Raw genomic sequence first — 12,500 nt, forward strand, 5'->3', positions numbered from 1 at the left:
TGAGCTATTAGATACTTGTGCAGGTCTTCCCTCTGGCTCTGCAAAATATACGAATGACGGGGTAAGTCCTTGCACGGAATTTAATCTGACCAACCACCAAGAGGTGTATCAAAGAATGCATAAAGTAAGGAACCCTACGAAAGGGCTTCAGGGTTTTCGACAGTTTCTTAAACTAGTGGACATAGTTCTGAAAGCACCGGACGTGACAGTCAGTTTTGGCACCTGAAGAAAATTTTTAAAATAGAACACTCAGAAATGCCGTTTCCAGCGTTTCTGGAACCCAGGAATCAGTTTCCCAGCAAGGCTTGAGTTCACTCTTGAAATTCTCTTTAAAAAGTAAAATATGTAATAAAAATGGACAGTTGGTAGGGGAAGTGGGAGTGGGGACTGGCAACGACAAAATTTTGAGTCGTTTATCATTGGCCGTCAGGAAAAAGATTTGTTTATTCTGTTAATTTCTTAAAACGATGAACAGTGTTCGACAAACACGTGTAGTGTGTTTTGCCTGGAGATTTCTCTTTAGACTTGGCCGAGCAGGAGTGATAACGAAATGGTCACTTCAATTTTGTTTAAATGAAAATAGAAACCAGTAAAATACTCTGCTTGATAAGCAAAGAAAAGATTGACGTGGCCGTTTTGAGGAACTTAATTGCTTATTCTGTTATCCTCTAGTCAGTAAGTTCATGAGATGTTTAAGGTAAAAAAGGTAATAATACAAAAATTTAAAAAATCTCAAATATTGCTTTGAAAGTACCGAACACGGAATGGGAAACGACCGGACGAGACGTCCGGCCTCCGGCCTCAAACGAAAACCCTGCGGGCTTGTGAAGGTTTCAGAAAATTCAACGAACCTGTGTTTCCAGCAGCTTGTGAAGAGACCGCTTCACTTTGATAAGAGATCCTCTCTTCGTCACTATCAGAATCGGATATCGTGATTTTACCATCATCCTGTGAGAAAGAAATAAAAAGGTCAACCATCGCACACTTTGTTACCAAATATTCCTTAGTAACGATGCTACAAAAATGATAATGAAAACAGAATATCAGTAAACAACACTCAGAAAAGCTCAGGGCAAGGTAAAAATCTGGGAACTTACCCTCTCAGCAAAATATAAAGTCGCTCTCTCTAGGTCAATCACTTCCTGACGACAGTCCTGTTTAGATCTGGATGAGCTCACAGCGGATCTGTCGGCAAGGTGAGCTGTTGGTGTTGGTGTGGTACTACAAGAATCGCGTAAATCTTCTCTGGGACGTTTCTCAGCACTTGCACCATTTTTAGCTAAGTTAGGGTTCAAATCCGGCTAAGTCACCTGAAAATTTCAGGTTCATGAGACAGTTGCTTAAATTGTCTAGTAAGTGCGAGGATCATATCTTCATTTGATTTCAAACACCGCACTTTGTTGTTTTGCCATCAAGCATTACTATTGTAGGTTCATTAATTGTTGATTTATTGAGGTAGTAAGTGTTATTTTGTGTGATTTCAAAGACTGATAAGTACCATGATTTCTCATCAATAGGTTACTTGATTTATATGGTACACGTAATTTTGTATATTCAAGTTGATTCCTAATGGCACTGTGTATTTACTGGTATGCTCGCTGGAAGAAACGAATATTTTCTACGATGTTTTGATCTAAGTAATTGGTTTCCAGGAAACGTGTTCTTGTGTTAGAATTCGACCATTGTTTTGTCCCTAACTTGTTTGCGTTCTTAAGGTCATTATGATCTTTGACCTGCTTGACCTCAAATTGGTCGTACTCGGCTATCTTTTGAGTAATCCCTTTTTCCTGCCCTTAAATTTGTTGAGTTAAGCGTATTTTATGATCAGTTTTAAGCAGTACCACTACATATCAGTGCCCAGTGATTTCTCTTGAGAACCTTGGAATTTACGTTCTCACGACTGTCATGCGACAACAATTTTGTAATGATTGTTTTACAACTATTGAAGGATTACGTGCTTAACGAAATCTATTGAATGCGGTTTTCACAGAGACTGATAGTAGAACGTTCAAACTTTTTAACAATTTATTATAAAAAAATGGAAAAGGTGGAGCTAGCCTAAACGCCCCTCCTCTACGAAATATTTTGTGGTGTCGTTATGTAAACAAAAATTGAACAGTAACCTTCAGTTTCACTATTATCTGCATTTACTTTAATCGAGTTCAGCAAGAATGATCTTTGTAAATTTTGAAGTGCTCTTGTTGTTTTATCGTGTCCAGTTATCACCTGCTTGATAGTGAAAATGTAAGGAAAGGATCTGCGTCACAACTTTTGGCATGCATACTAATATTTTTAGTACGCAGACGTACTAGTTTTCGCATTAAGTACGCAGGTCTTTACGTCAGCATAAATCGCTAGTTTTAACAGTTTTGACACATGATTGATGGACTCGATCTGGTCACCTTTAAAAGAACGTGAGCACTTTTTTTTCTCAGAGAACATAGTCAAACGTTGATCTGTAAAGGTTGAGATAGCTTTGAGCAAAAAAGAAGTGAAGTGAAGTGAAGTTTGTTGGAGTGAGTATCTGCTAGCCTCCTCACAGAAATTGAAGCTCTACTTCGATACTCCCCCCTTCAATTACCATTTCCTTTCCTCCGCAACGCTAACAAAGAGTGCCGAATTTGGTACCCTCAAGTTCCCACATTCAAAGAATTTGATCGAAATAAATAACCGAAATATTGGCGAGTTAAGTGACAAAGAACGCGTCTTCAAGAGAAAGAAAAAGAAGCAATAAAGTCCCTAAGATCAAGTTCAAGTATAGAACAAAAATAAAGAATTTCGTACCTCCTGCACATGTCCAACTGAGTCTTTTGCAGACTTGCCATTGCTACCAACAACAATCTTCTTTTTTCCCAGTGGGAACGCAGCAGTAGAATTGGGGCGTTCTAGATCAACAGCAACGCCCGAGGGTGAGCCAAAGGAGTCACCAGGATCTCCTAAATTAATAAGGACAGTGATTTTAAAAAGAAGTCAATGGATGCAAAAGAATCTCAGGACGCTTCCTATATGCGGCGGAAAGTCCATCGTGACAATTCATACCTGGAGGAGGTATCCTCTTTGGGACACTTCCCGCCAGCACTGGGAGGTTTCAGTAGTGGCCGTTCCTCATTGTTTGTGGGGCGCTTGCTGCCTAAAGCGAGAGGATTCATCTCCAGACTGTCTTCATCATTTGAGAGCAACTCATCATCTGGTGCTGGTGGATTCAAAACAGGTTGCATATCTTCGTTCTTTCCAGAATGCTTGATACGCAGACTAGTAGCGTTCGAGGAGGCTTATGTGGGACTGGGACGAGCAGTGCGCATTCCTGCACTATGGGCTGATGACTGTCCTTCGGAAATCTTTAACCTAAGTGAGCACAAACATTAAGAGAAGAGGGAATAGCATCAGAGAAGTCGTTTCAATTATAAGGATCTTAAGATTTGACACCAATGCTGTCCGTTTCAAGCCCAAATAGAAGGATTGGGCTCTATAGTAACTGGAGGGGGGAGGGGGAATTAAGATCATGGGTTTTATAATGTTATCAATTATTTTGAACTATGTTATTGTTATAAGTGATGTAACTATTGTTAGTAATGCTAACATTAATAGTAATGTTAGTGGTTGAAGTAAGGTTATTATTTCAATAAATGTAATAGATAAAACTAAAAAAAGCCATGGGTGAAAAGTGGCATTAGAAAAAATGATTATTACTCTGAATATTGGCTCCACCGAAGGAAAACCGAGTTCTCCCCTTCCCAACGACTTTCACCTACATGTCTCCTCCTTTGCAGTCGTGTTCAAATGATCCCAAGAAAGATCAATGCTCGAGACTGAACAACTGAAATGCACTGTTGTCGTGTCGTCTCCTACCAAATAAATTTTTTAAATGATGCACTTACATGTACTTGGTCTTTGGTGACACAAGAGCCAGTGATTGAGACGTGTCTGACTGCACGCCTCCACGTTTTAAACGCTGCCATAAGCACACACAGATACACTTCCATACTTCGGGCGAGCTTTGCTTTCCTACCATGAGGAGTCCACTCCCTTTCCTAGGTGCCCACGTGACTGGGTGGGTATCGATTATGAAAGGGCAGCCATCGCGACAACCAATGGTTGAGTTAATACGTCCTACAGATCGGATCTCCGAGCAAAAGGGATATTTAAGGCTAGGGTTAACCATACAAAAGAAGATCATACCCAGGGCCCAAATGTCTGCGAGGAGTAAATCAGCGATCCAAGCACCAGATATCAGCAACTTGTTGAGTAGAATCTCTGGCGCCATAAACGCAACTGTTCCTCGGTCGACGCTAGTCGTCTTGGTAGCAAGAAAAGACTGTGTTTGAATGAGTAAAGACCGACTCTCCCCAAAATCTGCGAGTTTACAGGCAATTGGTCGGGAATTATACTGTCGCGTGATTTCCTCATCATCTGACAATTCGGCATAATGCTGGTTGCTTATCAAAATGTTGGTAGGTTTAAGATCTCTATGAGCTATTTCTTTTGAATGAAGATAAGCAAGTCCCTCGACAATTTCCAAAGCTGCATGGTTAGCAATCGAATGGAATTCTTCGGACTGGAATTCATCAATTTTCAGCAGAAAGTCGGCGAGGGTACTGACACGAACATCTTGGCCAATTGCTTAAAATCGAAAAAAACGTACTCTAACATCATGGCGGGAGGCTGACAACTAACTGCTTTAAATTCCACGACGTTTCTATGTTGCAGCTCATTGAGAAGTGTTACCTCTTTAAAGAAAAGCTTCCTCTCCTCTTCATCCAAGACTTGGAGCATTTTCTTGACTACAACTGTTGTCGTTGTGGTATCTCCGGGCAATCTGTACTCGGTCGTATAAACACCGCCATAAGCTCCTTTCCTGATCCTCTCTTTAACTGGTAACTTGTTGCAATTGAAGCGAAGGATTTTGGCATCAATATAATTTCCAAATTTTTCTTTACTTGCGACCTGAGGAAGCTTGAACTTTCGAAAGAAAGCCATGTTTGTTGGAGGAGAGCTCGAGCGCATCGCAACTACAGTACTGTGCAAAAGTAATGAGAGCGAATTTCGACGAATTTCGAGACATTTCGCCACTTTTCGACGAAAACCAGCGATTTTTGGAACGAAACGAAATATCGCCGAGCTTTCGACGAATTTTCGAAAGCGCTATTGTCTTGACACTTTCGAAATTTCGAAATTGTATGCGAATGTTCCTGCGAAAATTCGAACGACAATTCGAGAAGATTCGCGAAATTTCGAAGGAAATGTTTTGAAATTTCGAAGAATGCTCGAAGCGTGTTGCGAAGTTTTGAAGAGTGCAGCGAAATTTCGAGGCTGAGGTAAGTACATTGTAACAGCAGAGGCGGCACGCGCAAGCCGTCAAGATAACCAACGCAACTAACAGAGACTCGAACGCTCAAGATTCCTCTGACTAACACCGAAATGCGTTAAAATAAACTCTGAATTGCACTAGTTCAACAGTTAATAATTAGTACAAACAAATTTATTCAAACAGACTACACAAACGCTGCCAAAACTTCATAAAAAGTAGCGACAAACAAACTAGGCAAGATTAATTTGTTAGCAACTGTGTGTGTATTTTTGCATGTAATCTAGGTAGATTTCAGATTCGTTTTCTTTGTTTTTGGAATGCAATGTAAACCTTAAATAAACCAGATGATGAATCAAGATTTGTTTCTTATATTTACTTAGTTTTACAGTAGTGTCCTACGCAGCCGTTCTTAATATAGTGTCGTCACGCGTTGTGTGACGACACTAGTTTTACAGCCAGCGGCAAATAATAGACATTTGTCATAATTTTTTGACGTTGGTGAATTGTTGAACCGATTCTATGTTTCTCTGAAATCATTCACATTTTCGAACTACTGGTATGCAAGTGAAAGCGCTTTTTGTCTATGAAGAGGATAAAAACATTGCAAGCTTGACCTTCAATCGGAGTTAGATTTCTACCAGAAATATGCATGCGTAATCCAGATCGTGGAGTTTTACAATCCCGCTTGTTGTCATTATGATTCAGTCCTTGAAGTTTTGTCTTGTCTAAAAACAAACGGGCAGTTACTCTACTGAAGCAGAGTGCAGGATAAATCTCTCTAGCTCATTTTTGAAACGCTCTTCAGTCGTGGTGTGAATAAATCAACAAAGCGCGTTTGGTTCCGAGTTATGTATGTTACTGCAATTATAATGTACAGTGTATTTTTAACGACAGTTCACTGCTTCGAAAATGCGAAGAAACGAAAGTTCATTTCTTCGAAATTTCGAAAGTAAGAAAAGTTTATTTCTTCGAAATTTCGAAAGAGTTCGCGGGAAGGAAAGTTCGTTACTTTGAAATTTCGAAAGAATTCGCATCATTTCGCCGCATTTTCTTCGAAATATCGCATTGAGCGACGCGAAATACCTCGCGAAATTTCGCCGACATATCGTCGAAAATTCGCGAGAACAATAGACGAAATTCGTCGAAATTCTCTCTCATTACTTTTGCACAGTACTGTAGCAAGAACTCACATGGTGAATTTTCCCGCCGAACTTTTGCACTAGCAGTTTATTGGATGCCAGGGTCATGACCTTCGTTCCCTGTTTTTCTGTTCAGGCCTGCTCCTTTCTATAATGCAATTCTGTTATTTTAGGGCATTCGAAATAAAGAAACCTTTCCTTTTGTAAAGCCAATTTGATTTTGTTTTTGTTTCATTTCTTCAATTTGCTTCTATCGAATGCCGATTACCGTTGCATGACATCCGGTCATCGATTCTATAATTATCTGTACTGCATCACATTACAATTTGAGCCTTTCTGCGTTGACTGATCAACTGCTATTTAAGCCCGATAACACCTTTCATTATCGACTTTTGGATATTGGAAACAAATTTGAAGAAATTGGAAACAAAACAGCAAATAACAAAAGAAAAAGAAAAGACGAACTCATTCGCGAGCAAAGGCTGTTATTTTTTAGAATGTTTGTGACACGTCTGTGTTTTCGAGGTCTGTGTTTTCGAGGTCTGTGTTTTCGAGGTCTGTGTTTTCGAGGTCTGTGTTTTCGAGGTCTGTGTTTTCGAGACACCCCGACTCCAGCTATAGCCTTCCAATAAATGTGCTTTTACGATCCAAAATACGACAGAGAACCGCTAAAAACGCTCTGATTTTAATTTTATGCTCATTCCTAAGTAAGGGAACTTAAAAGAATGCCAATTTGGCCAAATTATATTTTTGATTACCCCCACAAATTTGCCTGTCATAAAACTGCCCGGTGAATAACGTACTATAGTACGCGACTCCAGCTATAGGCATGCAATAAATGTGCTTTTACGATCCAAAATACGCCAGAGAACCGCTAAAAGCACACTGATTTTAACTTTATACTCATTCCTAAGCAAGGGAACTTAAAAGAATGCCAATTTGGCCAAGTTATATTTTCGATTTTCCCCCACAAATTTGCCCGTCATAAAACTGCCCGGTGAATAACGTACTATAGTACGCGGCTCCCGGCAGCTATAGCCATCCAATAAATGTGCTTTTACCATCCGAAATACGCCAGAGAACCGCTGAAAACGCTCTTATTTCAATTTTTATTCTCGTTCCTCAGTAACAGAACTGAAAAGAATGATAATTTGGCGAAATTGAATTATCAATTGCTCGCACAAATTTCTTCGTCATAACTCGGCTCGGGGCCAAACACCCTGATATATTAGCGAATTCTGTAATACACTGTGTTTGAATTCATCCTCATCATCATGGTATCCCTCGAAAACGAGTAAGATTGTCTATTCAACTTCTAGTCTTGTGCACCCGTTGGTGGCTAAAGAGTCCAATTCTAGAGTGGCACGCTTTGCCACAGGCGGGGCAGATGTAGGGGGCCTGCTGTGACAAAGCAGTGGCAACTTCATGTTCTTTACGGCGTTGGCGTTTTTCCTCCGCTTTCTGATGCCGCTCTTTCTCAAATAGCGCCACGCTCTCCCGGACTACATGTCTCCATCTGGGTCTGTCACGTGCCAGATCTTCCCAGGTCGTCAGACCAATGTGGCACACCTTAAAATTTGCTTTCAGATTGTCCTTGAAACGCTTTCGCTGCCCCCCTTGTGCTCTGGTGCCAGAAGAGGATCTGCTTGGGGAGGCGCGAGTCCATTAACCTGACAACATGACGAGTCCAACGCAGTTGATTTTCGATTATCATGGCCTCGATACTGGTGCATTGTGCTTCGTCAAGGACGCTGGAATTTGTCCGTCGATCCTGCCAGGTCACACTCAGGATGCGTCTCAGGCAGCGCTGATGGTACTTTTCCAGGACGTTAAGGTGTCTCCTATAGGTCGTCCAGGTCTCCGAGCCATAAAGGAGAGACGGAAGCACGACAGCCTTGTACACAAGGAGTTTGGTGTCTTTCCTCAGACTCCTCTTGGCTAACACTCTCTCACGAAGCCTTCCAAAGGCACAGCTTGCAGCCTTAAGGCGATGAAGAGTCTCCGCCTCGATGTCAGCTTTTGTTGAGAGGACACTGCCAAGATAGGGGGAAGGTCTGGACATTCTTTAGTGTGGACACTGTGTTTGAATTAGAATGCAAATGTCATTCATTCGTTACTCTCCAATTTTCTCTTTGCTCAATAGGCCGCCATTATTATCATATTTCCCGTACTATAGTACGTACTATAGGGGGTGATGCCCGCGTAATTTGGTGCACTTTCAGAGGGTATCACCCATAGGGGTTGTGCGAATCGGGTGGTTGTAGAACCTCTGTACATGGTCTGGTTCTAATTTCGAAGCTTGTAAACACGGTGCTGTGCAACACTGAAGTCAAAAACTGTGCAAAGCTATGCCATTAGAAACCAAACTCGTGAACTTCGTCTTGCAAGATGAAGGATGGTGAGTTTTTATTTGAAAGTCTGCATGTTCAATTCTGCTCAGTGATACACAGAAGCAAACAACGACAACAATTTTTATTTTATCCCATAACCATATGGTAGTATGGTAACAGCAAAATGTTTTTTCTATCATTTTTTTCAAATATCAAAGCAATCATTTGTGTAATAGGTGTAGTAAGAGCTTAAGTAAAAACGGCTTTTTGGAGAAAGTAATGGATTGAAATATTCACCAAATACTGTATCCTTTTTTTATGATACAAAGAAACATTGACCACTGAATTGACAGGCCATGGCCAATGATCTCTATTAATTATCCAAGAATTCTTCTAAGCGGTAGCAGTAACACCGACAAATGATCTTCTTAATGAGGCTAAATTAACAGTAACATAACAGAACCTAACAAAGTTTTGTTGGTGATTAACAAGGTGGCACTGATTTGAATTACTTGTTCCCATTCTGAGGAACTCAGTGTATTGTAAAAACTTCGGAAAAACCAATGGCAAGGCAATTCACCATTGAACAGAAAAAGTATTTGCTAAACTTATAGCAGCTGATTCTTTCAACATTCACACATATAATTCAGGTTTAAAAAGTTCACACCCAATAAGCCATAGGGGCACACTCTAAAGGCAGGGTCGCAATGAAGTTTCAGAGATCACTTCAAAGTCTCAGTGCTAAAAATGCCTTGTCCCTGGCTGTCAAAGTGTGTTTCAAAGACACCTCAACGGTGGATGCATTAAACAGCTATGCTTAATTAGAACACATTCTTTTGCAATATGCAAATGCTTGTTTTCCAATTTGGGGATCCATTTTGCATATTTTTCAGAATAAAAGTGGTCTAGTTCTTTATGATGCAAGCAATATTTGGAGTCTAAATCATCCATACTGTGCCTTGCAGGGCCATCCCTGAGAGGGAGTCCACATCCAGTGCATTTACGGATGTTACCATGGATTTCAATCATCTCGAAGGGATTGTCATTATCTGGATCTGATGCTGGCTTAGGAGGCCTCTGTGCAGATACCCTTGTGAATACCATTTTCAGTCCACCTTGGAGTTGATTCTGGTACTGGAGCTGAGAAACGTTGGGGGTTATATCAGACTCCTGCAATCTTTGTTGTCTGCTGCAGCTGGAAGAGTATGTGAACAAACTTTGCGAGACTTGAACTGCATGCAAGATGCATTGCATTTATATTTGTGATTTTTAAGTGCTGAGACTATATGGGGTTGTCCACCGGAGTCACTGGAAACAATGCTATCTCGTCTGGTTATTAGCTGTAAATGTTTGTATGTATTTATGACTACATAAAAGTTAAATGTCGTGTCAACACAGAGTAGTGAATTTGGCCCTTCATCATTGCAGCAGAATTTTGCTATGTCCTTTATCTGTTCACCTGAAAAAAGTACAATGATGGGAGAGTTCCTATCAACTGTAACTGACCGGATAAAAGCCTTTTCCTCTTCCAGTTGCATGTCCAGCAGTGCAGACACAGGATCAGTTTTACATAGTTCCTTGTGTTTTGATTTGATGTACCTTGCTTGCCTTTCTTTCTAGGTAATGAAGAAGCTGAATTTGCGTGCATAGCATAGCAACTAGGACAACGCTCCTCCCCTTAATGCACTGTATGTGTTCACATTAGGCCTGAATAAAGTTTATTTATTTTGTTGCTTTCTTCCTTACCTTTCTGGCGAGAAATCCAGTGTTGTTCTGCTTTGCTTCCCACATAAAAAAATAATTAGATTTAGTAAGCCTAATTACCGAATAAATATGAAAAAAAAAAAAAGAACAAAACGCAACTCACCTTGACGAAAAAACGTCCGCCTCCTGTTTCACCTTTGAAGGCGAACTCAATTTTTGAAGTTTGAAGTTGAGTTCGTCAACAAATTCATCGCTTTTTTATAAAATATCAACAAAAGCATTTTATGCGACAGCTGCTTGTATGTAAGCTTAAAGATGAGAACGAAACACACTCACTATTCCATCGCTAATTACTATTACTGGTACTTCTGTTTCATTGAATCTGTACACAAGAAAAAAAGTTAACAAATTAATTACTCCATTTTAATATTTATCGACGTAGAACCCCGGAGAAGTGAGGTTTACCTAAGGAATGAGACAAAATGAATGAGATTTTGATCGGCTCTTGAATTTTAAACTACACCAGTCACCTCCAGCTGGCTTACAGCGTTGGAGTAAAATACTTCCAATTGACAGTGCCTCACGGGGAGAATGTTTTAAGATGTCATATAGAACATGTAAGGAAACTAAGTTAAGAGAATTTAAATTTAAACTTCTTCACCGAATTGTAGTGACCAAAAAGGAATTGAAAAGATTTGGAATTAAAAGTGAAAGTGATTGCTTGTATTGCGGCGAATCAGATTCCATAGGCCACACTTTTCTTGACTGCCAATTCACCACGTCTTTTACTCATCAAGTGGTGGGGTGGTTTAATGCCTCAAACAATACTATTTTCAATCCAGAACCTAAGGAAATAGTGTTTGGCTTGTTTAAGCAATGCCTTGCTGGGCATGGGGCTGTGAGAAAGTTTAACTATACTTTTTTATACATTATGTATTACATCTATTCAAATAAGCTAAAAGAGAGCTGGATTATTTTGTCTGAATTTGTTAATAAGATTAATTTTAAAAACAAGGTTGAGAAATTTACATGATTTAATTTACTTTATTCGCCCTCTTTGATTAATCACTCAGTTCTCGTGCATGCCAGTATGCGATTAGCTGCTTATTACATCCTGTTTTGGCTTGCATGTCAGATCATTAGTTGTATTTGTTTTCTCTTTTTTTTTTTGTATTATCTTGTGCAATGTAAACTTCTGTTATGTTGAATAAATTTTAAAAAAAGTAAAATAAAATAAAATAAAAATAAAAAACCAAAGCATTTTATGCGACAGCTGCATGTATGTAAGCTTAGAACCCCGGAGAAGTGAGGTTTACCTAAGGAATGAGACAAAATTATAGGATACACGGTTCATTCATCACTTATACACTGTGAGAAAGATCGTCATCCTCCCCGGCAGACTCTGAAAATAGGACTGTGAAAATATAAATGTTATTTTTCCCAATAGATTGGAAATGATAGCATAGATTATAGGTGGATTACAATGCAAATGAACACTCACCATCGTCCTCCATATTCACGTGCAACTAGAGAAAGTGCCCTTCGTAACGGTACTGGTCAGCAGCTGACCATAGAGTACGCCAAGATGGCGGAAACAAAATAGCGGGGAGCTACACAGTTGTTGAGGATATTTACTTAGTTGCTGGTCGGACTTATTCAGAATTGATGAAAAATGAAATGTCGGAATTAAACGTGCCTTGTACACAGCAAGAGTTTTCGTGCTGGAATGTGAATCAGAGGCAACCACATGTCCAACAGTGGTACGGAACAAAATGTTTTGTTTTATTTTAATTCAGTAATTACTATTGTTATTGTTGTTCTTGTTGTAATTCTGATATTAACAGAAAAATCAAGGGCTCCAGAAAGGCGGGTCCACGTTTTGTTTGTTTTGTTTTGTCACATCCCTACTCATGTTGCCTCTGTAAGTAACATTTAGGCAAAGTTAGAGTCGAACAAACGTGTCCAGCGGATCTAACCAAATGCGTAAGTGACCTGCGGGGTGGCCTTAAGGGGTTTCAA

General features: G+C 39.9%; 1 protein-coding gene across 1 annotated transcript; it reads right to left on the reverse strand.

The window, feature by feature from the left end:
* Positions 1-7,556: 7,556 nt before the first annotated feature.
* LOC137991520 (uncharacterized) lies at positions 7,557-8,509 on the reverse strand. Its single transcript, XM_068836596.1, has 2 exons — positions 8,118-8,509; positions 7,557-7,581 (listed from the first exon to the last, which is right to left on the reverse strand). The coding sequence occupies exons 1-2, from the start codon at positions 8,507-8,509 to the stop codon at positions 7,557-7,559; spliced, it is 417 nt and encodes a 138-aa protein (XP_068692697.1).
* Positions 8,510-12,500: the final 3,991 nt, after the last annotated feature.

The sequence above is a fragment of the Montipora foliosa genome, chromosome 2 (assembly GCF_036669935.1).
Source record: "Montipora foliosa isolate CH-2021 chromosome 2, ASM3666993v2, whole genome shotgun sequence".
NCBI classification, from domain to species: domain Eukaryota; kingdom Metazoa; phylum Cnidaria; class Anthozoa; order Scleractinia; family Acroporidae; genus Montipora; species Montipora foliosa.